Below are 26,612 nucleotides of genomic sequence, written 5' to 3'. Positions count from 1 at the left end.
GACTGTGATGACCCGCATTATCTGCCACCCCGAAGAAAGCATGTATTCCCACTGGGATCAAGGCCTGAGCCTAAGGAGTAAGAAAGAGCCTTTCACTGCACTCACCATCTGCTACCCTGTTCAGTTTGGGAGTAGCTGGGGCCAGAACCGGCACAGCCTCCCTGGTCATTCAACAGGCAGGGATGTCATCCCTGAGAGCGGCCATAGATGAAGATATAGAAAGAATAGAGACCTGTATAAGTCATTTAGAAAAATCTCTCACCTCCCTGTCCAAGGTGGTACTCCAAAATAGAAGAGGGCTTGATTTGTTGTTCCTCCAACAAGGGGGACTATGTGCCGCGTTAGGAGAAGAATGCTGCTTTTATGCCGACCATACCGGGGTAGTGAAAGAATCCATGGCTAAGATGAGAGAAGGATTAGCCAAGAGGAAGAAGGAGAGGGAGGCACAGGAGAACTGGTTTGAGGCTTGGTTTAATAGGACCCCCTGGTTCACCACCCTAGTTTCTACCTTAGTTGGCCCATTTGTTTTGCTTGTGTTCATTCTAACTTTTGGCCCTTGCATTCTGAATAAGCTTGTTAATTTTGTAAAAGGTCGTGTTAATACCGTCCAGCTCATGGTCATAAGAAGTTGCCTGCTCCTGAGGGCCCCTACGACTGCCTTACCAATGAGCAGGATTCCTCATTATAAACAACTAAAGGGAGGAATGTAAGAATGGGTTAGCACGAGAACGGCCATCTCAAAGGCCGGGAAGCCATTTTACTGAGTTGAGGGAAGAGGGACTAGGGGAAGTTTGAAAAACAAGTTTTGAACAACAAGTTTTGAAAAACAAGTCAATCCTAAGCACCAGAATACGGGCAGCTGCGGACTAGATGCATTGGTAAAGAGCTTATCTCACTAAACCACCTGGGAGTGACGCAAAAGTACACTGTCAGAGTGTGGCGCCAGATATGAATGTAGCTATGGAAAATTACTGTGTGTTAAGTGCTTTGAAAATGCTATATAAACCCTTGGCTTTGAGTACTCGGGGTCCTTGTTGAAACCCACTGCACCGGGCAGATACTTGGACCCCAGCTAGCTGGAAATAAACCTCGCTGTGTGACTTATCGAGAGTGTTCTCTGTCTAATTGAGGGGTGGTCGACTCCGTACCCTAACAGGTTGACTTTTCAAAACCTGGAGCTGTAAAGCCCTTTGGAACTGTTGGCCTTTGGAACTGTTCCCAGCAGCCTTACTAGACAAGTAAAGAATGTCACTCCCTGGCAAGGGCAGGACCTCAGGAAGAGGAATTCGCCCAAATCGACAGGAATTGCAAGCATGTCTGAGGGCAACTACGTGGCTTGGCTTCTGGCCTGGAGAGGCTACTAAAAGTTCAACCTAGAGATTCCTTATAAGAAGTTCCAGCAAAGCAGATTCTAGAAGATCTATATGATCACACTCACTGTTCTTGCTGAGCTTATGTAAATAATCAGACCAAGTTTGTTAAAACTGGACTTGTTTTTCAAGTGAATTAGTCCTGATTTGGCTATCTCTGAAAATGAGGGTTATTTTAGAGAGAAAAATTAGTTTTAATAACACACCTTTTTGGGTGTTAAATTCTAAATTTGGTTGTCTTTAAATGTTTGTTTACCTAAGCTGGGCAACTTGAGGTAAACTTCAGAGAAGTTGCACGATAGCTCAGCTCGTTTAGCTTGCTTTTGATAATCAGTCAGCCCCAGAGATAAGGAGGAAACTTCAGAAAATTGAAGGATTTGAAAGGAAGAATCTGACTGAGTTAGTGGGAATAATGGAAATAGCCGCTGAGGACTATGGGTCATGCTTGCGGGGGGACGAGAGCTGTCTTACAGACTCTGCAGGAAAAGGGTATCAGGTGTCAGCAACAAAAGCACGGCTTTGTCAGAGCCATGCCACTTATTTAGGCTTTGACCTCCAAGAGAGAGTTTCTTGGGACGGTGGGCTACTGCAGGCTGTGGATACCGCTGTTTGTGGAGATGGCGTGACCTCTCTACGAACTGACTAAGGGAGGTTTGACTCAGACTCGGGCCTTGGCAAAGGCCAGTAGCCTATCTTAGCAAAAAACTAGATCCAGTAGTGGCTGGGTTCCCCCCTTGCCTCTGCATAATTGCTGCCACGGCCCTCCTGGTCAAGGATGCAAGCAAACTGACTTTGGGTCCAGATCTCATCTTGACCACCACCCACGCTATCGAGGGCCTTCTCTGGACTCCACCAGATCGGTAGATGACAAACGCCCGAGTGACAGGGTATCAGGCCCTCCTCCTCAACGAACCAAAAGTGACCTTCCAGCCTCAGGCGGTACTAAATCCAGCCACGTTGCTACCAGAGGTGCTGGCTGAGCACCACATGAATGCGGAGAGGTCCTAACCCAGGTCACAGGAATAAGGCTAGATCTCAGAGACACTCACCTCCCAGATGCGGAGGTGACTCTGTTCACAGATGGGAGTAGCTACATGGTCGATGGAAAGAGGTATGTGGGGGCTGCGGTGGTTTCTCCTGAGCAGGAACTCTGGACACCAGCCCTGCCACACAGAACCTGGGTGCAAAAAGCAGAGCTGATTGCACTCACCAAGGCACTACAGATGGTCAAGGGTAAGACCGCCAACATCTACACAGACGGTAGGCTGGGTAGAGGCTTTTTCTGCTAAACATGAGATGGCAGGAGTGGTAGCCAAAAAGGCTACTAGAGGTTTGGGTTACCTCTCGCGATTGGGTCAGACAATGGCCCTGCATTTGTGAGTTCAGTCTCACAAGCATTGGCCAAGGCCGTGGGCACTAATTGGAAACTACATTGTGCCTACCGGCCCCAGAGCTCTGGGCAAGGAGAGAGAATGAACTGGACCCTCAAAGAGACCTTGGCAGAGCTAATTCTGGAGGCTGGCGGTGGATGGGGGGATCTCCTTCCTTTTGCCCTCCTCAGGGCGGGATGTACACCCTGCTTAAACAAGGTGACCCCATTTGAAATAATGTTCGGGAGACCTCCCCCGCTCTGTCCTCAGCTACAAGAGGTTGCGGTAGCAGAAATGGCTGATCAGTCTGTACTCCAGTCACTGCAGGCATTACACTCTGTCTTAAAAGAGCCCACACAGGGATCAGGACTGCCCACACTGGGACGGAGATGGAGGTGGAGCCATATCCTTACCAACCCGGGGACTTGGTTTGGATACGTTGCCACCGAGTGGGAAACTTGGAGCCTCACTGGAAGGGACCATTTACTGTCATCCTGACCACCCCCATGGCGGTGAAAGTAGAGGGCGTCAGGGCCTGGATTCATGGGAGTCAAGTCAAACAAGCCACTACCAGTGGACCCCACTACCAGTGGACCCCACCAATCTCGTGGACTGAAGCTAAGACTCAGAAACAATGAGTTCATTGCGTTCATTGTTGTTTCTATTGTTAAAGTATAGGTGGGAAATATACGCCCTTAATTTCTAAAAAAGAGGGGGCTCTGTGTAGCCCTAGGAGAGAAATGCTATTTTTGGGTAAATCACACTGGAGTCATTAGAACAGTCTGGCAGCTGTTAACAGGGACATAGAACTAGCTGAAAAGTCAAAGATTTGACTTATCTCCAAAGAAAAGGGGGGAATGTAAGGGCCTATTCAGCCAGAGCGGCCCCACCCCGGTTGAACTGCCATTTTGTTGTAAAACTTAAATTGACTTTGCCCCCCCCCACCCCCCACCCCCGCCACCCAGGGGAACTTACTTAAAAACAAGTCCTGGAAACCAGTCCCACGTAACAAAGTCCAAGTACAAGGGTGGGTCAGGCCAGGTGGAGGTATTCAATCAGTGGGGGCACATACTGTCTCCTAGCTACCAAGGTGATGGGCTAGTTTCCATGGCTACTGTGGGGTGAATTGTAATTCAGTTAGCCACCTGTGTGTGGCCAGGCCCAACCACATGGCCTTTGCTCTACAAAAGTTAGTCTGGAAAGCAGGGAGGGGTCGTGCTCTCTGTAAGGGGCGGCCCCGACCGGTCTGTTTGACGGTCAGTCTGATTCTTGATGCTTGGCGCGAAATAAAGCTTTGCTTGACCTTCGCTTTGTATCAATCTTGCTCCTTTAATCGCGGACCCATTATTGGGGGGCCCATTTTTGGGGGGACCCAACAAAACAAGCAGCGTGCAGGGAAGCACCGGGTCAGTCAAGAGGCAGAAGAGGGGAAGGGAAAACGTGAGCAAGAGCCTTTATTGTTTGCAGAAGGAAACAGCCAGGTGGCTAAGCAGCTTCTGGAGAGGCTAATTCAAATATTCTCGGAAGGCTCTGGGGCATGGGCTGTCCTTCCTTATATGGTATCTGACCCCGGTGTGATTAGGGCAGGGGTTATTGGTGGGAAATCTGAGAAGCCCAAAGGAGGTGGCTGGGAACTCAGGCTCTGGATTGGCTGGTTTGCATCTGAAAGACATCTTTCCGGGAGTTGTTTATTAGCTCTAAGAACTGGCCAGCCCTGGAACGTGCACAGTCCCTCCAGAGTCTGCAGGGCATCAAAATAAAGAAAACAAAGTGACATGGTTATTACACTTAATTTAGCAGATGAGAAATCCGAGGGTGAACGGCTAGCCTGATGGCCCAAAGTCCCATGGCAGGTCTGTGGGTCCCAGGAGAGCCTTGTACACCCTCGGGGGATTGGTTTGGCCTAGAGGAGACTGGCAGACCTGCAAGGGGGGAGGAGAAAGTGGGGGGCCATCCTAGGGCCCATCTCCCAGGCTTGCTGGGAAGGCTAATTGCTGGGTGCTAATTGCTCAGAACACAGCTCACAGAGCAGGTGCTCCAAGAACCAATGTTTAGTGAGTCCATTCACCTTCCTCCCACCATCACCTGTGGAGGCTGCAAACTCATTCACTGGCCCTCTGTCCTGCCTGCAGGGCCTGAGGTCACACAGCCTGAAGTGGACACCACCCTGGGCCGTGTGCGAGGCCGGCAGGTGGCCGTGAAGGGCACAGACCGCCTGGTGAATGTCTTCCTGGGCATCCCGTTCGCCCAGGCACCGCTGGGGCCCGGCCGGTTCTCAGCCCCACGCCCGGCACAGCCCTGGCAGGGTGTGCGGGATGCCAGCACTGCCCCTGCCATGTGAGTAGCCCCTTGCAAGTGGACAAGCTGGTGGGTGGCAGGAATCTAGATGTCGGGGCTGGTGGGCTGACCCTCTGGCCCTCGGGCTCATCCCTGGCTGCAGGTGCCTGCAGGATCTGGAGAGAGCAGAAAATGCCAGATTTGTGTTGAATGGAAAGCAGCAGCTCTTCCCTGTTTCAGAAGACTGCCTCATCCTCAACATCTACAGTGCCCCAGCTGAGGCCACTGCAGGGGCCGGCCGGCCGGTGTGCAGCCCCGAGGGCCCCATCTGCACCTGCAGCTCCGCCTGGCCTGTCCTCTCCCCAGCCCTGTTCTCATATTGCCACAGGGGTCCCAAGAACACCCTGGGTTGATGGGAGGGCAGCTGCTGTCCCGGGAGCTGGGGGGTCACTGCCCCATGGCCTCTCTGCAGGTCATGGTGTGGTTCCATGGAGGCTCTCTGGTGGCCGGCGCTGCCACCACCCAAGATGGGTCAGCCCTAGCTGCCTACGGGGATGTGGTAGTGGTCACTGTCCAGTACCGTCTGGGCTTCCTCGGCTTCCTCAGGTGAGGTGGCCAGCCCCGGGGGAGGGCCTTGCTGGCACTGGGCAGAGGCCAGCTTGGGAGGCCCATCAGAGAACTGGGGTAGGGGTGCAGAGCTTGAATGCAGATTTCTCATGCAAGCAGGATGGCTGGAGACCAAGGGCCCCTCCCCCATGCCCAGAGTTATACAGAGAACTTGGTCCTTTGTTTTTTTTGTTTTTTTTTTTTTTTAAAGATTTATTTTATTTATTTGACAGAGAGAGATCACAAGTAAGCAGAGAGGCAGGCAAAGAGAGAGAGGGAGGGAAGCAGGCTTCCTGCTGAGCAGAGAGCCCGATATGGGACTCGATCCCAGGACCCTGAGATCATGACCTGAGCCGAAGGCAGCGGCTTAACCCACTGAGCCACCCAGGCGCCCCGAACTTGGTCCTTTGGACAGGAAGTGTTGACTCCTGGCCTGGCACCCAGCAAGGGGTCCCAGCAAGGGGTGGGGGCAAGGAGCACTGAGCTCTGGTAGGCTCCCCAGCTGGGCACACCCACACCACAGGCAGGGCAGGGGGCTCCTGAGCCTGCCTCCTAGCCAGGCCAGACTTGGGGAAAGGGGAGGGGAAAGAGGAGGGTCTGCCGCCCTGGGGGTTGGTTAAAGGCTGAGGACAAGCCAGCCAGCCTACCCTAATGACTGCCCCTCACACCCCCCCCCCTCCCTAGCACTGGGGACGAGCATGCGCCTGGCAACTGGGGCTTCCTAGATGCCGTTGCTGCTCTGCAGTGGGTGCAGGGGAACATCTCCCCCTTTGGAGGTGACCCCAACTCTGTCACCATCTCAGGCACCTCTGCTGGTTCCTGCATCGTCTCTGCCCTGGTGAGTCTCTACAGGGGTCTAGCAGCCATATCTCCCGTGGCCCCAGACCTCCCAGGGTCTCTGCCCACCCTTGACGGCCCCCTGTCCTCCACACGGCACCCAGGTCCTGTCCCCGCTGGCTGCAGGACTGTTCCACAGAGCCATCGCACAAAGTGGAGTCATCACCACCCCAAAGTTACTGGATTCTAACCCAAGGGTCCTGGCTCAGGTCTGCATTTCTTTCATTCTCTCTCATCCAATGTGAGCGGGCCCCAGCCCGCCCTGTGCTTGCCCTGAAGTCCCAGAGGGTGTCACTGGTAGGGAGCTCCCTACCTCTGTTGGCGGAGAGGGACCCACTGGGATGAAAGAAGCACAATGCCCATGGAGGCTCAAAAAATCACCAGTGCCTCCCTTCCTGCTGACACTCCCCAGCCCGGCACCCCTTTTGTCCCCTCCCTGCCACACTAGCCTGGCTGGAATCCCTCCTCTCTGAACCCTGTCTCATTTCCTTACTCACTCTGCACAGCTTGACTGAGCCCGCTGGCTCCGGGAATAGAGTTAACTAGATAATGATACTGTTCTCAGAGGGGTAAGGGGACTCCGCTACCCACATGAATAATGACAGTATGATGCAATGGGAGATACACGGGGTGCCTGGGGACCACCCAAGCTGGTGGGCAAGGAAGGCTTGGGTTCCTCGGGTTGGTGGCAGGTCTCTGGCCAGTCCCGAGGCCCCGTCTCTGACATCACTGCCCGTCTTTCCTACCAATACACCCTGTGTGTATGGGAGGCAGAGGGCTGGAAGGTGGGGGTTGATGGGGGAGGGAGAGGCAAGGGTCTTGTCTGTCCCCAAGGGCTTCGCAGACTCCCTGGGCTGCCGCTCCGCCTCCTCGGCTGAGATGTTGCAGTGCCTTCAGCAGACTCCAAACAAAGAGCAGATCCTTAACATAAAGACGGTATGCCTACCTCTCAGGGGGGCGGTGGCAGACAATGGGACAGAGGGGTCCATCCAGCTCTTGTGGGAGCCGAGAAACTGTCAGCAGTCTGGGGTGAGGCTCAGGGCAGCCTCTCCTGAGGGGAAGGGGTGGAGGAGGGCCCAGCCAGGCCTGGGAGCATGAATGGAGGGCCACCTCTTCTGGAAAAGAGGTCTGCTTGGAAGCATCTTTTGCTTGGGCTCCCTATTCCTCCTGGTCCTCCAACCCTGGTGACCTCTATCTCCTCTAAGGCTCAGCCACCCAGGCATGCAGCCGGGTGAGCCCCAGATGCCATCTTTTTAGGGCATGGGCCTGATTGGGAAGACCTGTGCCTTGCTTTCTCCTGCAGAACATGACAGCTTTCTACACCATTGATGGAAACTTCTTTCCCAAGAGCCCCATGGAACTCTTGAGGGAAAGACACTTCCACTCTGTGCCCTTCCTCGTGGGGTTCAACAATCATGAATTTGGCTGGCTCATCCCCAGGGTGAGTGTCATCTGGCTCTTATGCTTTCAAGCCCCTGCCCCAGCCAGTCCTCTGCTGCCCCAACACCATCACTGCAGCCTGTGAGCTGACACTCCCATTGGATAGGTGAGAAAGTAAAGCTCAGGGAGGTTTATGGGACTTGCTTAAGGTTACCCAGATTAATTTTCCAAAAGCAAATGCTTGGGGACCAGGCTCTTGCACAAAGTAGCCTTCTGGGCAGCACTGATTTGCAGCATATTCTTGCCTTGGTGTCTGGTTTATACATCAAGCTCTATGAGACTGGTTAGTATGTCTCTGTGCCTGGGAGTCTAATTACCTGAGAGTTTCAGGTTCCAGATAACAGTAAACCAGTGGGGGACATCATGGCCCAAGTGCCTTACAGTCCCTTCCAGGTGCACAGAACTCCCCACACAAAGTGTTAACATGATACTTTCCTTCTGAGCTTCTTTCCTATCATTCTCTTTCGTCTACCCATCTTTACGGTGATGGACTTTAATGACTGCAAAACTTACAAAGGGGGGGGGTCTCATCGTAATATTCCTTAATTTCCACACTTGGGCACTTTCTAGTTTTTATGACCGAAGCGAGTAAGGCAGTGAACATCTGCACGTCCGTAGCTTTTGTCCTTTGATTTCTTCCTTTGGAATTCCTCTCCAGGAAGGACATGTGGGTGTTTGCTGGATGACAGGCTCATGCAATCTTGACACTCAAGGACAAAACTTATAGAAGTTTCCAGGCCAGGTGTGTGTGTGCAGTGTGTGTGTGTGTGTAATGGCAGAAGAGTGTTTGGGGGAAACAGTGCCCTGGACCCTGGCAAGCAGCCTTGGCCCCACACCGTCAACTTAGAGCCATGAATTGAATGGTGAGAAAGAGCCAAGCTGGCTGGCTCCCAAGGCCCCAGGCAAGCCTCCCTGGTACAGAACCCTGTGCCTGGGACTTTGTAGCCACAGATGCTTCTCAGGAATTGGGTGGCTCAGGGCACTGCTCGCCTTCTCACTGGTGCAGGCATTCTCTTCACTCTCCTTGTTATCCCTATGGGCACAACTGTATATTTCTCAGCCAACTAGACGTTTACTGGATGTCCATGGTGGAAGCTTTAGCCATGGAAAGTAATCCAGACCCCTTACGGAGCCCTCTCCATCTCTTAGGCATTGCCACTGGCATAGCACTTGGCGAAGTTGCTACGCCAGTTTCAACTGCGGCCGGCAACTTGAGTCCCCAGGTTTTGTTGCAACTTTACCAGCATTTGCAGACTATAATTTTTAAAATATCAACTTTATTGAGATGTAATTTCCATACCATAAAATTTACCCCTTTGAAAAGCATATAATTCAGGGGCACCTGGGTGGCTCAGTGGGTTAAGCCGCTGCCTTCGGCTCAGGTCATGATCTCAGGGTCCTGGGATCGAGTCCCACATCGGGCTCTCTGCTCAGCAGGGAGCCTGCTTCCCTCTCTCGCTCTGCCCGCCTCTCTGTCTACCTGTGATCTCTCTCTGTCAAATAAATAAATAAAATCTTAAAAAAAAAAAAAAAGGAGAAGGTACATTGACTAGAGCTCTATTTAAAAAAAAAAAAAAAAGCATATAATTCAGTGGGCTTTAGTATATCCACAAAATTGTGCCACCAGCACCACTATCTTATTCCAGAACCTTTACATCACCCTAGAATGCAGCCCATACCTGTTGGCCATCACTTCCCATCCCACCTCCCCCAGCCCCTGGCAACCACTAATGTACTTTCTGTCAAATCTGTGGATTTGCCTATTCTAGACATTTCCAGCAATCTCTACACAGGAAGTAGGGCTCAGACTCACAGACCCCAGATCAAGAGTCACGTGCTCCACCAACTGAGCCAGCCAGGCACCCCCTAGACATTTCAAATAAATAGAATTCTACAATATGTGGGTTTTTTGGTCTGACCTCTTTCATCTAATAGGATGTTTCCAAGTTCTTCCATGTCATAGCATGTATCAGCACTTCCTCCTTTTTCATGACTGATTGGTGCCTAGTATGGATATAGTACGATTTGTTTAGCCATTCATCAGTTCATAGGCATTTGGGTGGTTTCCACCCTTTTGGCTATTATGGGTAATCCTACCCTGAACATTCATGTACTTGTATATGTTTTAATTTCTCTTGGTTATTTACCTAGGAGGGGAATTGCTGGTCCCTAGAGGAACTCTGTTCAATTCTTTGGGGACCTGTCTGTTTTCCAAAGTGGCTGCTCCATTTCCCATTCCAATACTCATTAGCTCTCATTATAGTCATCCTAGTGGGTGTGAAGTGGTATCTCATTGTGTTTTTGATTTGCATTTCCCTGATTACTTAGGATGTTGAGCATCTTTTTATGTGATAATTGGCCATTTTTATATCTTCTTTGGAGAAATGTCTTTTAAAATCTTTTGCCCATTTTAAAATTGTATGGCCTTTTTATTGTTGAGCCGAAGAGTTTTTCATGTATTCTAGATACAAGTCCCTTATCAGATATATGATTTGTAAATCGATTTTTCCCATTCCATGGGTTGTCTTTTCACTTTGTTATGGTATCATTTACAACACAAAAAACTTTCATTTCGATGACATCTGATTTATTCTCTTTTGTGCCTGTGCTTTTGGAGTAATATCTAAGAAGTGATTGCTTAATCCAAAGTCATTGAGATTTACCTCTATGTTTTTCTCAAAGAATTTTATAGTCTTAGCTCTTATATTTAGGTCTGTGATTCATGTGAAGTTAATTCTGCATATGGTTTAAGTTACGGATTCTTTTGCATGTAGTTATCCAACTGTTCCTGAATCATTTGTTTAAAAAAACTTTTCTTGGGAACCTGGGTGGCTCAGTGGGTTAGGGCCTCTGCCTTTGGCTCGGGTCATGGTCCCAGGGTCCTGGGATCGAGCCCCGCATCGGGCTCTCTGCTCGACAGGGAGCCTGCTTCCTCCTCTCTCTCTGCCTATCTCCTCTGCCTACATGTGATCTCTGTCTGTCAAATAAATAAATAAAAATCTTTTAAAAAAATAAAAATAAAAATAAAAAATAAAAAAACTTTTCTTTCCTTATTGAAATGTCTTGGTGCCCTTCCTAAAAATCATTGACCGTAAATGTAAAGGCTTACTTCTGGACTCTCAGTTCTATTTCATTAATTTATATGTCTATCCTTATGCCAATACCACAATATCCTGATTACTACAGTTTCGTACTAAGTTTTGAAATGGGGAAGTGTGAGCCCTTCAACTTTCTTCTTCTTTTTCCAGATGGCTGCATTACTTTGCTAGAGTTACAACAAAGGACTACAATGTGGGGCAGGGGGGCACTTAAACAACAGAAATTAATTGTCTCACAATTTGAGAGGCTGGAAGTCTGAAATCCAGGTGTTAGCAGGATTGGTTCCTCCAGAGTACTGTGAGAGAATTCATGCCTCTTCACTAGTTTCTGGTAGCTTCAGGTATCCATAGCTCTTGGCTTATGCATGGCATTCTCCCTCTGTCTTCACATAGTCCTCCCTTTGTACCATCCATCTCTGTGTCCGAATTGCCCCTTTTTACGAGGACACTGGTCATATTGGACTAGGACCCAGCCTAACGATTACCTTTGTAATCATCTTAACTTGACTACCTCTCTAAAGTCCCCATCTCTGAATAAGGTCACATTCTGCAATACTGGGGGTTATGATCGCACATATCTCTTTGTGGAGACATAAATCAGTCCCTAACAATTGTTCTGGTTATTCTGGGTCGCTTGCATTTCCATATGAATTCTGACCAGCTTGTCAATTTCTGCCAAAAAAAGAAAAAAAAAAAAGTGGCCGAGATTTTGATAGGGATCACGCTGAATCTATAGTTAAGTTTAGGAAGCATTGCCATCGTAACAAGATGATGTCTTCCAACCCATGAACATAGGCTGTCTTCCCATTTACATAGGTCCTCTTTAATTCCCCTCAATTATATTTTTGAGTTTTTAACATACAGGTCTTGCACTTTATTAATGAAGTGGATTTCCAAGTATTTTATTTTTGATGCTATCATAAATGAAATAGTTTTCTACACATCATCTTCAGATTGTTCATTGCTGGTATGTGGAAACACAACTGATTTGTCTGTTGTTCTTGTAGACCATCATTTTTAAGACATTTGCACTTTTAGCTACTGTGGCCTTCAGTTTAGTCCTTTACTTGTTAGTGCAATTAATATCCCCTTTTGGGTATACAGTCTTTGTGTTTACTCATCTGTGGGTTTTCTGTTCCTATTTTCACAAAGATTAGCAAAGAGCTTTGTAGCCATGAAACTAACTTCAATAACTAATGTTTCCATAGTGTTTACTGTATGTCAGGGTCCTTATATTTGCAACCTCGGTGTTCATAATCCTATGAAGCAGGTTATTGTCATTTCTTTTTCACAGATTAAGAAACTGAGACAGAGAGCTTAAGTAATAGGCCTAGGTCATGCACCTAGAAAGTAGCAGAGCTGGGATTTGAACCCAGAGACTATGCCCTTAAAACTGTAACATATAAAGACAACATTTCACTCTAAAGACAGCATTTTAACTTCCCCTGTGGGCTCTCGTACGACACCTGGTCACACTTGACTCTGTTAACAGAGCCGTGAACACCTGTCTGCTCCTGGTTGCAAGTGGAGGGTGGGCGGTGATAAGACTGTGATGAGAGGACCCTGATGTCCCCACAGGGCTGGGGTTTCCTGGATAAGATGGAACAGTTGAGCAAAGAAGAAATGCTGGCCCTAGTGAGACCCTACTTGGCCTATTTGGTGAGTCAAAGGGAGAAAGAGGTAGTCCAGTGGTATCCTATCCAGAATAGTAGGGCACCCTCCTCTTCCTCCTACCCTCCATCCCCCACAGCTACCCCCACACTGCCAAACCTCTTGGTTCAGCTGCTGAATTTTAGTTCCACCTAGAAATCCCCTTGGACACGAGTCAATGTGGTTCTCAAAGAAAGATGATCATCATCATCGTCTTCATAGACCACCCCCTAATGAGCCCATACTATGTGCCAGAGACTGTCCTGTGCTGAGCCCTAGGACACGCATTCATCTCCTTTAATCCTCATTATAACCCTGTGAAATAGAAATTTTCATTATTCCCATTCTGCAGAAGAGGAAACTGAGGCTCCAGGTCTCACAATAAGTAAAGGGCAGAGGCAGAGCTTCTGCCAGCTCTGTCTGATCCCAGAGCTTCCGCTGTTAAGACCATCCTGTCAGGTGTGGAGCCACTTGGACCTGAAGTCCAGTTACAACCCTGGCTACTCGTCTGCAGTTAGCCTTTGAGCCCATTTCTTCATCTGTAAACGAGGATAAACTTCCCACCTAAGGAAACTGGATGCTGTATTTGAAAAGTCTACCAGGAAGCTAGTATTCAGAAGGTGCTCGATCTATGCATATTTCCCTCCCTTCTTCGGAACCCTCAGAGTCCTCCCCATTCATACCACCTCATCCCTGTTCTCTGGAGCTCTGGGGGAGCCCCCATAATTTTTGTTCTTTCACTAACTTCCTGGTTAAGTTTAACCGGGCAGTCCCCGAACACCAGAACCCTTAGCCAGGAACTTCACATGAGCTGCCAGGCAGCTCTGCCAGGCAGGAAAGGACTTTCAACCTATTGGAGATCACACAGCCAAGCTGGCACTTTGGCTGCAGATCTGACCCGATCCTGCCCAGACACTATCTAGAACCCCCAAGGGAGGCAGGGGCGCCCAGCACATGAGTCCTGGGATATGAAAGAGGCCATGCTGGAGGGTTTGGGGCTTCTTGGGAGGGGCCGCTGGGGCCGCGGGACCAGAGCAAGCCTGAGCCTGGACTTCTGTCCCAGGATGTGCCCCCTGAGGTGATGCCCAGCATTATAGACGAATACCTAGGCAGCATTTCTGACACAGAAGCCAAACGCAACGCTTTCCAGGAGTTTCTGGCTGACATGATCATCATCTTACCTGCCCTGAATTTCTCTAGAAGCCTCCAAGGTGAGCCTATCCCTGTTTACCTGCCCCACCCTTCCCATTTTTGCCCAGGAGCTGGGTTATCACAGGCTACATGGCCCACACCCTGCTGCTGCCCCCATACCCCGCTTCCTCTCCAGGACACAGACATGACTCCGGAGGGTCACTCTGCAGGCGAGTAAACCAAGGCTCAGAGAGGTGCAGTGACTCGTCAAAGGTCACCCAGCAGGGCTCATCACCAACTCTCAGGGATTCACCTGACTCACGAGTGATTTTTTCCCACATTCAGCACTTCTCCTGGGAGAGAAGTTTTGCTTCTTCCAAGCCTGGTGGCTAGTCCCTGACACAGCACTAGAAAAGCTCCAAGCTCCTATCTTCGTGACCTTGAGCAAGATGCCTGGCCCCTCTGTGCCTTAGCTTCCTCATCTGTAAAACGGCAACAGTAACAGTCTAATTGGTATGTTGCCAGGAGGGTGAAATGAATGATGACACAGAAAGCACACGGCATGGTGAGCGACAACCAGCAAGTACTCAGCACGTGCTTGCTGACAGTGAAGTTGTCACCATCAGCACCGTTACTAGATTGGTGTTACTACGAGCCGGGCCTGCCAAAGGCAGGACCCCATCAGGCTGAGGGTACCTAACCCTGAGGCAACCCTCTCTCCACAGATTCCGGAGTCCCCATCTTTTTCTATGAGTTCCAGCATCGACCCAGTTCTTTCGCGAAGATCAAGCCGGAGTGGGTGAGGGCTGACCATGGGGCTGAGATAGCCTTCATGTTCGGGGGTCCTTTCCTCATGGACGAGAGCTCCCTGCTGGGTGAGGACACAGAGACAGGCGCTCCTTGGGCTACAGGCTCCAACGGGCTAGGCTGGGGCTTGTGGGCACACACGTCTGCAGTCCGCACTGGGGACACTTGGGTCCTCTCCAGAACCCACCTGACCCTGATCCAGGTCTGTTCCTCCCATAGCCTTTCCAGAAGCTACAGAGGAGGAGAAGCAGCTGAGCCTCACCATGATGGCTCAGTGGACCCAGTTTGCCAGGACAGGGTGAGTGATGGGCAGGCACACCTGACTTTGGGCCTGGATGACTCGCATCTTCCCCCAGTGGATAGTGCGGGAGGCCTTAGCTTTCATTCATTCCTCCCTCCCAGGGACCCCAATGGTGAGGGGCTGCCTCTGTGGCCCTCCTACAACCAGCTGGGGCAATACCTGGAAATCAGCCCAACACCACGAGTTGGCCGCAAGCTGAAAGAAGCCCAAATGCATTTCTGGACGGAGACGCTTCCTGCCAAGATCCAGCAGTGGCAGCAGACACAGAAGGGCAGGAAGGCCCAGGAGGAGCTCTGAGGGGTGGCACAGCCCCAGCAAAGCAGCTTCTTCCTCCCTCTGCTAAGAAACTTGAACTTAAACCAAGCTGACATACAGACATGTCCCTGAAAGAATCAGCCCCTCCACGACTGGCATTGTGCTCTGTTGAAATGTCACCTGCTGCCTTCTGCAAGGGCCTTTGTACAGACTCCTCCGTCTTCCTGAAGTGCCTTTCCCCCTTACTTCATGGTCAGGCACAGCTTATTCTTCAAGCCAGGGATCCCCCTCCTCCAAGAAGCTTTCCCTGCCTTCTTTGGGCCTAAGTCTGTGTCCATTACAGTATAGCCCACCCCAGACTAGCACTGTCTGTGTCTCTTTCACCTCTCTGAGGGTGGCGGTCAGCCTGACCCTGCTCTGTGTCTCCCACACAAGGGTCGGGCAGGACCTGGAGTCAGGGATGTTTGATGAATGAGTAAAAGAGAGTATGGGAATGGCGGCTGCTGGACGTGAAACCAGGCTCTTCAGCCACCGAAGCTATGCTCCAGGGGTGCCTGGGTGACTCAGTGGGTTAAGCCTCTGCCTTTGGCTCAGGTCATGATCTCAGGGTCCTGGGATCGAGCCCTACATCGGGTTCTCTGCTCAGCAGGGAGCCTGCTTCCCCTTCTCTCTCTGCCTCCCTCTCTGCCTACTTGTGATCTCTCTCTCTCTCTCTGTGTCAAATAAATTAATAAAATCTTAAAAAAAAAAAAAAGCTATGCTCAGTCCTGCACAGATGTCCTCCTTGGCCAGGAGGGTGGATGGACAAGACAGTCCTGGGGTATAGGGGAGTCCTGAGACCTCAGGGGATCCAGCCTAGAACAAATCTTACCCCCCCAAGCAGCAATCACCCCCAAAGCCTGACTCAGGTTGAGGGAAGTCACTTTCTCTGTGCTGTGCACACCTGTCTCCTGCACAAGACAAAACAGAATCCAACTAGGCCAGAGCCTGACTCTTAGGATATGAGATGTGAGTTTCCCAGCCCTAGCACTTCGACCCCTGGCTGGGCTCCTCCCTCTCCTCCCACTTGGGGGAGACCAACTTCTAGGGGAGCTCAGCACAGTCCCCACAGCACCTACAAGGACATAGGAGAACAGGTTGGGGGAGGGTGTCTGGACTAGTGCATCAGTCAGGCTGTTGTCACAGAGAAAAGAAAAGACCTTCCCACTCAGGCTATAACAGGTGAAAAGGAACCAGAGATTTTTGAATGGGGACAAACATTTCTTTCTTTGAGGACCAATGCCCCATTCCCTTGAAACATCTGGATTTTAATACACACCACAAAAACTTTCCCTGTCCCCACTAGCTCATCCTGCAGGTCCAAGCCCACATATACGCTTCCTCAGTCAAAATTCCTGACTGCTTGGGCCACCTGGGTGGCTCACTGGGTTAGGCCTCTGCCTTCAGCTCAGGTCATGATCTCAGGGTCCTGGGATCGAGCCCCGCGTCGGGCTCTCTGCTCAGCTGGGAGCCTGCTTCTCCCTCTCTCTCTCTCTGCCTGCCTCTCTGCCTACTTGTGATCTCTGTCTGTCCAGTAAATAAATAAGAAAAAAAAAGAAAAAAGTTCCTGACTGCTGAGAGTTACATGAAAAGCACTTGCAGTTGGGACCAATGCTGTTCAGAGAAGTCCATTTCGGGCAGGAAGGAAAGACACAAAGACAGATGGGCCCTGAGTCATGCCACTCCCCGGCTCAAAAGCTTCCTGTGATCCCTTGCCACCCTTAGGGCAAATCCAAGTTCTTCACCTGGCATCGAAGGCCTCCCATTCCCATCCCCTTCTCTCCACCTGGGAAGTTTGTCCCCACAAGCCAGTAGAGAGCCTGACGAATAAACAAGCCCCAGTCACCACGTGCCACTGGGGACACAGAGGACTGTAGCAGGAGCGAGGCATAGGCCAGCCCTGACTTGGGGGACATGGGAAGGAAGAAGGACATCTAAGCCGAGACCTGGAGGACAAGCTGCGGGTACAGGGTACAGGCTGCGGCATGGCCTCGAGGGATGGACAGCAGCGGGAAAGGGTGTTCCTGGCAGAGGGAACAGCAGGCACCAAGGCCTGGGGGCTGAAATGTACTAAGGAAACAGTTCTAAAGGCTGGAGAGGTCAGCAAAGACCAGTCTCTGAGGGGCCTTGTGGGCGGCAGTGAGGGTGTGTGCTTGAGGGTAGTGAAGGGCCTTGGAAAGGCTTTAAGCAGAAGGTGATGTGGAATTGGTTGGGGGTGGTGGTGAAAGTGGGCATAGGGAGAACAGGGAGGGGACCAGCGTAGGCTTCCAGCTAGGTGGAAAGGCACTGGATGGCTCTAGACTTAGAGCAGACAGATAGACCTGCTGACTGATGGACACAGAGGTGAGGGGCTGCCTGGAGGCGAGCATACCCAGGCTGGGAATCAAGGGGGAAAGGCACTGGATGGCTCTAGACTTAGAGCAGACAGATAGACCTGCTGACTGATGGACACAGAGGTGAGGGGCTGCCTGGAGGCGAGCATACCCAGGCTAGGAATCAAGGGTCCAGATTTGACCGCGCTAAAGAGGGAGTCCACTTTTCCGTCTCCTTCTGTCCCTCCCCCTACTTGTGTTCTCTCCCTCTCTCTCAAATAAGTAAATTAATTAAATATTTTAGAAAGAGAAAAGAACTGGCCAAGTTGCTGCACAGCTGAATGGAGTAGTATATATGTGACAGGCCCCCACGCCTGGCAGGTAGACACACAGTCTTATCTGCCTTCTCTACCACCCTCTCCGTCTCCCTGTCCTCCATTCCCTGGCTTGGCCTTTGCTTTGAGGGACACAAGTTTCGTGCATTAAGGTAAACCAACCTTGTCAGATCCTAGGCAAAAGAAATAAGCAGCTCTGTCACCTCCCCCAAATGGGGCTCCTTACTCCTACTGATGTGGCCACACACAACCCGCAGGGTAAGCTGGTAGAGTGAGGTAATGAGGAGGGGAATGTGGTCCAGAAAGAGGGTCATGGTCCAGACCAGACGGAGCTATAGTAGCCCCTGCTTCCTTGGTCCTGCCTTCCCTGTCCTCCTATCCCTAGTCTCTTGAACCCCACACTGATGGTGAACTCTCCACTAATGTTTTTTGTTTGGTGGGTTGTTGTCCTGTTGTTTGCTTGTTTGTTTGCTTAAATAGGCTCCACAGGGGCGCCTGGGTAGCTCAGTGGGTTAAAGCCTCTGCCTTCAGCTCAGGTCATGGTCTCAGGGTCCTGGGATCGAGCCCCACATCGGGCTCTCTGCTCAGCGGGGAGCCTGGTTCCCCCTCTCTCTCTCTGCCTGACTCTCTGCCTACTGGTGATTTCTCTCTCTGTGTCAAATAAATAAAAATCTTTAAAAATTGAAATAAAATAAAATAAAAAAAGCCTCTGCCTTCGCCTCGGGTCATGGGATCAAGCCCCGCATCAAGTTCTCTGCTTAGCAGGGAGCCTGCTTCCCCCCACCCCCCGCCTGCCTCTCTGCCTACTTGTGATCTGTCTGTCAAATAAATAAAATCTTTAAAAAATAATAATAATTAATAAATAAATAAATAAATAAATAGGCTCCACACCCAGCATGGAGCCCAACGTGGGGCCTGAACTCACAACCCCGAGATCAAGACTGGAGATGAAATTAAGAGTTGGCCACCGAACTGACTGAGCCACCCAGGTACCCCCTCCATTACTGTTGTTAAAGAAAATATGGAAATACAGAAAAGCAAAAGAAAAAATACAGAAAAGCAAAAAAAAAAAAAAAAAAAGAAAGAAAAAAAAGAAAAAATATGGAAATACAGAAAAGCAAAAGAAAAAAAAGCAAAAGAAAATATGGAAATACAGAAAAGCAAAAGAAATAAAAAGAAAAAAGAAAAAAAAAGACATTAATACTTCCTGTTACTTTAGACATCTTTGGAGTGTTTTGGTGTACACTCTCTATGGCCAATATATAATTTCAAATTCTGCCCTTTTCAAGTTATTAAACCACATCAGCCTTTTCCCAAGTACTAATGACAACAACTGACATAATGGGTTTTCCTACATTAGCCCATTTAACCCTCAATACAACTGTATGAGTTAAGTACTGCTATTATGCTGCTTTTACAGACAGAGTAACCAAGGTTCAGAGAAGGCAAGCGATATTCCCAAGGTCACACAGCTTATGAATGGCAGTGCTGGAATTCAAACCCAGCAGCCTGGCTCAGAACCACCACATTAAGCCATCTACTGCTATCGAGTCTTACAGAACATACCATTACTGACCGTGTAACCAAAATTATATAATGTAGATATAACACCCCTTCCTCACCCATCCCTTTTGGTCATGTTGAGGGGAGACTGTTGCCAACAAGGCTACAGGATACTCATCACATATACAATTTTTTTAAGATTTTATTTTTAGGGCGCCTGGGTGGCTCAGTGGTTTAAGCCTCTGCCTTCAGCTCGGGTCATGATCTCAGCCCCGCATCGGGCTCTCTGCTCAGCGGAGAGCCTGCTTCCTCCCTTCTCTCTCTGCCTGCCTCTCTGCCTACTTGTGATCTGTCTGTCAAATAAATAAATACAAAATCTTTAAAAAAAAAATGAGAATTTTGTAGAAAATGGTCTGAGAACCATTTCCACAATCCCTAGGCCCCTTAGCCATTCAAGGCTTGAAAAAGAAGAGTTCGGAGGCAGGAGAGTTAAGGGAGAGATTTTTTTCTGGAAAGAGCTGTTACCTCACTGTGAGTGAGGTACTACTTTCTTCCCCTCAAGCTGTGGGGCTCTTTTACCTGAGACCAGGCTGCTATTTGTCTGGTCCTACAATAATTGATGCTTCCAGCACTCTCTATGGTACATATGACAGTGGTTCATAAAGACCCTTGTTTTAGGGGCGCCTGGGTGGCTCAGAAGGTTAGGCCTCTGCCTTCAGCTCGGGTGTGGTCCTAAGGTCCTGGGATCGAGCCCTGCATCGGGCTCTCTGCTCAGCAGGGAGCCTGCTTCTCCCTCTCTCTCTGCCTGCCTCTCTGCCTACTTGTGATCTCTCCCCCTGCCAAATAAATAAATAAATAAATAAAATCTTAAAAAAAAAAAAAAGACCCTTGTTTTGATGAGTTTCTGACTCTTTTTCCCAACCGAAGGAACTAAAAGGGAGATCACTGAGTCAAAGCATGCGAACGTGACTGCTGCACCTTGGGCCAGTTATTTCCCCGAGGCGTAGTAGCCATTTATCCTCTACCAACAGTACCTGGGAATGTCCTTCTCACCGTATCTTTGTCGGAGCTGAGTGCCATCAATTTTTAATCTGTTGGGTGGAAGTTGTAACTTCTGGTTTTATTTATTTATATTTTAAGATTTGATTTATTTATTTCAGAGGGAGAGAGAATGCATGAGCAGGGTGAGGGGCAGAGGGAGAAGGAGAGGCAGACTTCCCACTGAGCAGAGAGCCCAACGCAGGGCTCGATCCCAGGACCCTGCAATCGTGACCTGAGCCGACGGCAGATGCTTAACCCACTGAGCCACCCTGGTACCCTTTAACTACTGGTTTTAATTAACACTTTATGCCTACTCAAAAGGTGGAATATTTTCATAAGTGCTTACCCATTGTCTCTGGATAGCAAGGCTGCAATGAAGACCACTCCAAGTCATCTCCTGTTCAGGGGCGTAGAGCGCTCGGCTGCATGCTTAGGTGTCGCCAGAGACTGGAGTGAGGACAACAAAAAAATACCACTTAGAGCAGGAGAGCCTCACTGTGTGACCTCAAGCAAGTTTTAGAACCCCCTTGAACTTCCATTGCCACATCTGTATAGTGCAATAATAATAACATTTACCTTCTCCATTTTTTTTAAAGATTTTATTTATTTATTTGACAGACAGAGATCACAAGTAGGCAGAGAGGTGGGCAGAGAGAGAGGAGGAAGCAGGCTCCCCGCTGAGCAGAGAGACCGATGCGGGACTGGATCCCAGGACCCCGGGATCATGACCTGAGCTGAAGGCAGAGGCTTTACCCACTGAGCCACCCAGGCGCCCCGTCCCTCTACATATTTTAGGAGGATGAGATGAGATAGTCCATGTAAAGTGTTTGGCACAGTGCAAAGCATCAGAAACTCATGGTTGTTGGCTAGTTAATCGTGAGTGGACCCAAGCTTTGGGACAAATCCAGATTACGTGGCCGACCTCCACCTCCTTTTTCAGTGCTAGGAGACCTCAGGCTGGTCATTGCCCCACTCTGGGCCCTTAGACTTCCCCCAGCTCTCCCCAGGGCCAATGAGAAGCTCACATGGCAGGACCACATGAAAAGGCTTTGCAAACTGCAAAGAACAGCACACATGGGAGGTTTGAGATGGCCCTTTGCCCCCACTGACCTGCCTATGTGCCTGCAGGCTCACTGTTAAACCACTGCGTTGTGCCCAGATATTGCTTCTGTCAGCCCCGTGGAGACCTGGAGACGGGCACAGAGAAGTACTTTTGGCCAGCTGCAGTTGGAGGGACTACGGTGCACTCGATCTTATCAACTCCAAAAGCTATCACCAAAGCCAGGTGTTTGTAAATCTACTATCCGCGCGCATCCCTGAGATTTTCAGTCAGAGGGTGGGTCTAGGAACCTGAGTGGGTTTGTTTTTTCTTTTTTAAGATTTTATTTATTTATTTGACAGAAAGAGACACAGCGAGAGAGGGAACACAAGCAGGGGGAGTGGGAGCGGGAAAAGCAGGCTTCCCGCCAAGCAGGGAGCCTGATGCGGGGCTCAATCCCAGGACCCTGGGATCAGGACCTGAGCTGAAGGCAGACGCTTAACAACTGAGCCACCTGGGTGCCCCAGGAACCTGGGTTTTAACATGATTTCCCCCACATGATTCTGATACACAGCCAAGTTCAGTAATACTTGGATTATATTTGCTTTCTGTCATTTGCAGAGTGAGCCCCAGGGGATCAGAGCACAGAACAATTCAGTCTTGATAAAGGAGAGGAAGAAAGGACAGGGGTGCTTCAGGAAAGGGCAACAGATTCGAGGCCTAAGTGACGTTTGGCAACAAAATGGGGGGTAGGATGAGAGCCCAGAAAGTGCCCATTGGCAGAGTTTAAATTCAACGTGGTCTAGTTCATATTTATTCCAAGAGCTGGCTAAGATGTAGATCTACTTGTAGTGTGTTCATGTCCATGTGCCTGTGTGTACTATATGAATGTATGCTACATACAGATACACTGGAACCTTTATATAACTGTTCTTACATGCATAGGTATATATATGCATATGCATATAGCTCTTGTATTTCCACATGTCTCATTGTAAATGAACTGAGCTCGTATGTACCTACCCACATATAGATTTGTATGTACACATGAGTATTTTTTTCTAGTATTTTTTTTTAAGATTTTATTTATTTGACAGACAGAAATCACAAGTAGGCAGAGAAGCAGGCAAAGAGAGAGAGGGACGCAGGCTCCCTGCTGAGCAGAGAGCCCGATGCAGGACTCGATCCCAGGACCCCAGGATCATGACCTGAGCCGAAGGCAGAGGCTTAACCCTCTGAGCCACCCAGGTGCCCCTATACATATGAGTATTAATGCAAATAGATATACGAACGAGAATGCCTATATGTGTGTGATTTCTTCCCAGAAGTATGTTATGTTAGCAATAAGAAAGAGGTATGGTAATATCAATATCAGGTAAGCAGAATCAAAATGATACAATGTTATTGACATTAAATGATATGTTAAATGACAAAAATAATTCTTATAACAGATATGAACCTTTATGCATCTACCAACATAGTGTTGAAATCGTAAATCGAATAATAAGAGAGAAAAATACTGAGAGAAACACAGAAAAGTTACAAATACACAATTGTGAAAAGCTTTAAGCTGCAGCTGGGCCATGGGAGATGGGCCAGTGTTTTTTCAGGGACCAGAGTGACCCTTCTCCTCTCTTCCTAGGTACCCTGCACACCAAGGGAACCATGAAGCGATTACCAAATATGGGATCCTCCAAGGAAAACAGATGCACATGGGAAGACACCCGTCAGTGTCTTCTTAGGAGTCTCCTTCTCCAGAGCTCCTGTGGGTGCCTGCAGGTTTGCTGCCCCATGGCCCCTAGCAATCCTGGGAAGAAATCAGAAATGCCACCACCTATGCCCCGCCTTAAGAGCCGAAGGACTACCGTCTGGGAGGTGGGCAAACTGTAAGGAGGCTGGTGGACCTATGTCTGCCTCTGAGTCAGGGTTTGAACAACTCACTAAAAAGAGTACACTGTGCGGCCATAAGCAGGCCAGGGGCCTGTTCTGGGCCTCAGATTCCAAATCTGTATAACGAAGTAATTGGCTTAGATGGTGTTTAAGGCACTGATAATTCTGTTCTTGTCTCTCTTATGGGAGAGCTCCAGGTGAGGGGGAGGTGCTCACTGATCTGCCCCCAGGACCTTCAGGGGTGCTGAGTTCCTGACAATCAGTTCGTTTGTTCTTGCTTTCTTTCCTTTTTCTTATCTTTTTTTGCTCTCTCTCTATTTCTCTCTCACACACACACATACACACGATACTCAGTGAACCCTGAACTCTTCCCTCTCACTTGGGGCTTGAGCCCAAGGACAAGCCCACATGGCACATCCAGCCCTTTGCTGCGGAAGGACCTCCAAGATGGGGAGCTCACAGGCTCAGGTTCAGTTTTAATGTTCCAGAATCTTAATGCAACCTCTGGCAAGGCTCAAACCCTGAGTCACATGAGCACGTTGAGATAGAGAATGGCTGCTCTCTGAAGCCCTGGCTTGGAAATTTACCCAGAATAAAATGTATTTATTATTTACTCAGGTCCTTGAGTAACCCACCATCCAGAATTTTCCATGGCGATCATTAACAATCAGTTAGATAAAGCACTGGGTTTAGAAAAACGTCTATTGTAAGAACCTCAGTGTCAGTTGATACGAAAAAACTACAACAACCGGAGTGCCTGGATGGCTCAGTGGGTTGAATATTCCACTCTTGATTTCGTCTCAGGTCGAGATCTCGGGGTTGTGAGATCAAGCCGTGCACTAGACTCCATGCTGGGCTCTGTGCTGGGTGTGGAACCTGCTTGACATTTTCTCTCTCCCGCTACATCTGCCCCTCCCCCATCCCACACATGCACAGGTGCTCCCTCTCTCACTCTCTCCAGAAGAAAGGCAGGGCGGGGGGTGCCTGGGTGGCTTAGTCAGTTGAGTGACCAACTCTTGGTTTCGGTTTCAGCTCAGGTCATGATCTCAAGATCGTGAGGTCAGGGCCCCCAAGGGCTCTGTACTCAGTGTGGAGTCTGCCTTGAGATTCTCTCTCTCTCTCCCCCTCTGCCCTTTCCCCTGCTCATGTGCATGCTCTCTCTCTCTAATAAATAAATCTTTAAAAAAAAAGAAAAGAAAAGAAAAGGGAGCCTGGGTGGCTCAGTGGGTTGGGCCTATGCCTTCGGTTCAGGTTGTGATCTCAGGGTCCTGGGATCAAGGCCCGCATCAGGCTCTCTGCTCAGCAGGGAGCCTGCTTCCCCCTCCCTCTCTGACTACTTGTGATCTCTCTCTCTCTGTCAAATAAATTAATAAAAAATCTTAAAAAAAAAAAAGAATGTTAAAAAAAGACAACCACCACCCTGGGTGTCTAATTGTTGAGAACAGGGCATCCACTGTTAGAACACGAACGAACAGCTGTTACTAGAATGCTGGGGTGTTAGTCATTAGAACAATGTCCACCACTGAGAGAAGCCCAGACATTCTGAACACCCTGGGAATCCCATGGATCAGGTGACAGAACATGGGATAGCCTTTACTAGGGCCCTAAGGATCAGAGGTTTAGAGACTGGAGTATCCATTACACCAAAGTTCGGGTGTCAGTTGTTGGAACACTGGCCATGAGCTGTCAGACAATAGCTGTTTGAAACACAGAGTGTCAGGTGTAAGAATTTGTGGATGGCTTAGAACAGACTACAGGGTAGTAGTTAAGAAGGGAAAAAGACCAGTGACTAGTTTGGATAATGACTAGTTTGGGGCCAGAGCAACAAGGGAACCAGCAGAGAATGGAGCAGAATAAGCAGACAAGGTCTCCTGTAGCCAGTCAGATGGGCCCAGCCCCAACTACTGAGAACAGCCATTCTCAGGGCTGGCCCAGCAGGGAGAAAAGGTGAGGTGGTCCAAGAGCCAAGCTCCACAAATGTCCACATGGGTGCCATCCCTACCCCTGGGGAGTGCATGGTTGCTTGGGGAGAAAAACAACCAAATGAAACAACTCCAACCCAGTACTATAGTCAACGTGGATAGAGCTTTGGGGAAGCACAGAGGGGAAGTGCCCAGCAGAGGGGGCACCACTTGAGCAGAGCCTTAAGCATGAGTAGGATTTTGCCAGGCAGAGGACAAAACATTTGGCAGAGGGGACAGAAGCAAAGGGGCTTAGAGGTGGGAGGCAAGGGTCCATGTGTATCTGGAGGAAGGGGTGGCCAGAAGAAGACTAGAGGGAGAGGGTCTGGGGCAGTGCAGGTGAATCTGGGTCTTATCCTGAGCACAGCGGGGCCCAGGAAGGTTTTAAGGAGGGGAGGGAAATGGTCTGGTTTCTGTTTTCTCTCAATCGTGTGTGGAGGATGAGTTGGAAAGGATGTAAAGAGGCTGGGGCAGTGTCCTGGCCAGAGGTGGTAATGGCCTTTGCAGGGCACCAGCTCTGGAAGAGAGGAGGAGGGCTATTTAAGAGCTGTTTGGGAGGCAGAGCAGAGACTGAGGGGAGGAAGGGGACATGAAAGACAGGGAGGTGCTCAGGGTACCCAGGTTTCTGGCTTGACAACACCAACAGTGTCTCCAATAGGAGCAGGGAGCCTCTCCCCGCACAGACTCATGGGGCTAAGGCTCCAGGCGGAGGGTGGATCTTGGGGAGGCCAAGTGGCCTCCCACCCCTGGACCTTAACGCTAGTGAAAGCCACTCGAACACAGGCAGATACGCAGATACACACACACACACACACACACACAGCCTAAATTTTGCGTTTGGCTCTATTCCCTCAACTGCGGAACCTGGGTTTGCAATCATTCTCCCCTCTATGGTCATCCCATTGGGCCCAAACTGATACGGTGCCCGCAGGGATCTTCAGGAGGCCTGGGGCCGACCGCCTCCATGTATCTCAACACTCGAAAACAATACAAGTGGCTGAGCTTCCGGGAGGGCGGTCTGTACCTGAACGTTTAAGCGCCAGTGCACGCGCGCGGGGACGCTCTGCTGCGGGTGGGCGTTCATCTCCATGCGCGCCGCCCCTCTCAGGCCTCGGCTCTCCCCGCCCAGATGATGGTCCGGTGCCCAGGTGATGGTCCGGTGCCCAGGAGGCGCCTTCCTCCTGGGCTCCGCTTCCGCATACGGTGCCTATGAACAGGGCGCCCGCGAGAAAGTGGTGCTGGTGCTGGTGCTGGTACTGCTGCAGCCGAGGCTCGACCTCCTGGGCTTCCTGAGGTAGGCGGGGCCGGGGACCAGCACGAGGAACCAGGGACCCGGCCTCCTCCGAACTC

At 49.9% G+C, this 26,612-nt stretch overlaps 1 protein-coding gene and 1 long non-coding RNA gene across 2 annotated transcripts in view; one reads left to right on the top strand and one right to left on the bottom strand.

Moving 5' to 3' along the window:
* Positions 1-15,896, top strand: part of CES3 (carboxylesterase 3) — a 26,116-nt gene extending 10,220 nt beyond the window's left edge. Inside the window, exons 2-13 of the mRNA XM_080829288.1 lie at positions 4,873-5,077; positions 5,181-5,322; positions 5,490-5,623; positions 6,308-6,461; positions 6,565-6,669; positions 7,295-7,396; positions 7,764-7,901; positions 12,577-12,657; positions 13,712-13,859; positions 14,505-14,654; positions 14,806-14,884; positions 14,989-15,896. Of these exons, the coding sequence (XP_080685414.1) occupies positions 4,873-5,077; positions 5,181-5,322; positions 5,490-5,623; positions 6,308-6,461; positions 6,565-6,669; positions 7,295-7,396; positions 7,764-7,901; positions 12,577-12,657; positions 13,712-13,859; positions 14,505-14,654; positions 14,806-14,884; positions 14,989-15,184 (1,634 nt within the window). The 3' untranslated portion in view covers positions 15,185-15,896. The remainder of the gene's footprint in view (positions 1-4,872; positions 5,078-5,180; positions 5,323-5,489; positions 5,624-6,307; positions 6,462-6,564; positions 6,670-7,294; positions 7,397-7,763; positions 7,902-12,576; positions 12,658-13,711; positions 13,860-14,504; positions 14,655-14,805; positions 14,885-14,988) is intronic.
* Positions 4,047-26,612, bottom strand: LOC308358832. The gene is made up of 3 exons (XR_013968343.1): positions 26,287-26,612; positions 20,719-20,819; positions 4,047-4,481 (listed from the first exon to the last, which is right to left on the bottom strand). It is a non-coding gene; the product is annotated as an uncharacterized lncRNA (long non-coding RNA).

This window comes from Martes martes (genome assembly GCF_963455335.1).
Source record: "Martes martes genome assembly, chromosome: 17".
NCBI lineage: Eukaryota > Metazoa > Chordata > Mammalia > Carnivora > Mustelidae > Martes > Martes martes.
This window is presented reverse-complemented; position numbering and strand designations above follow the sequence as displayed.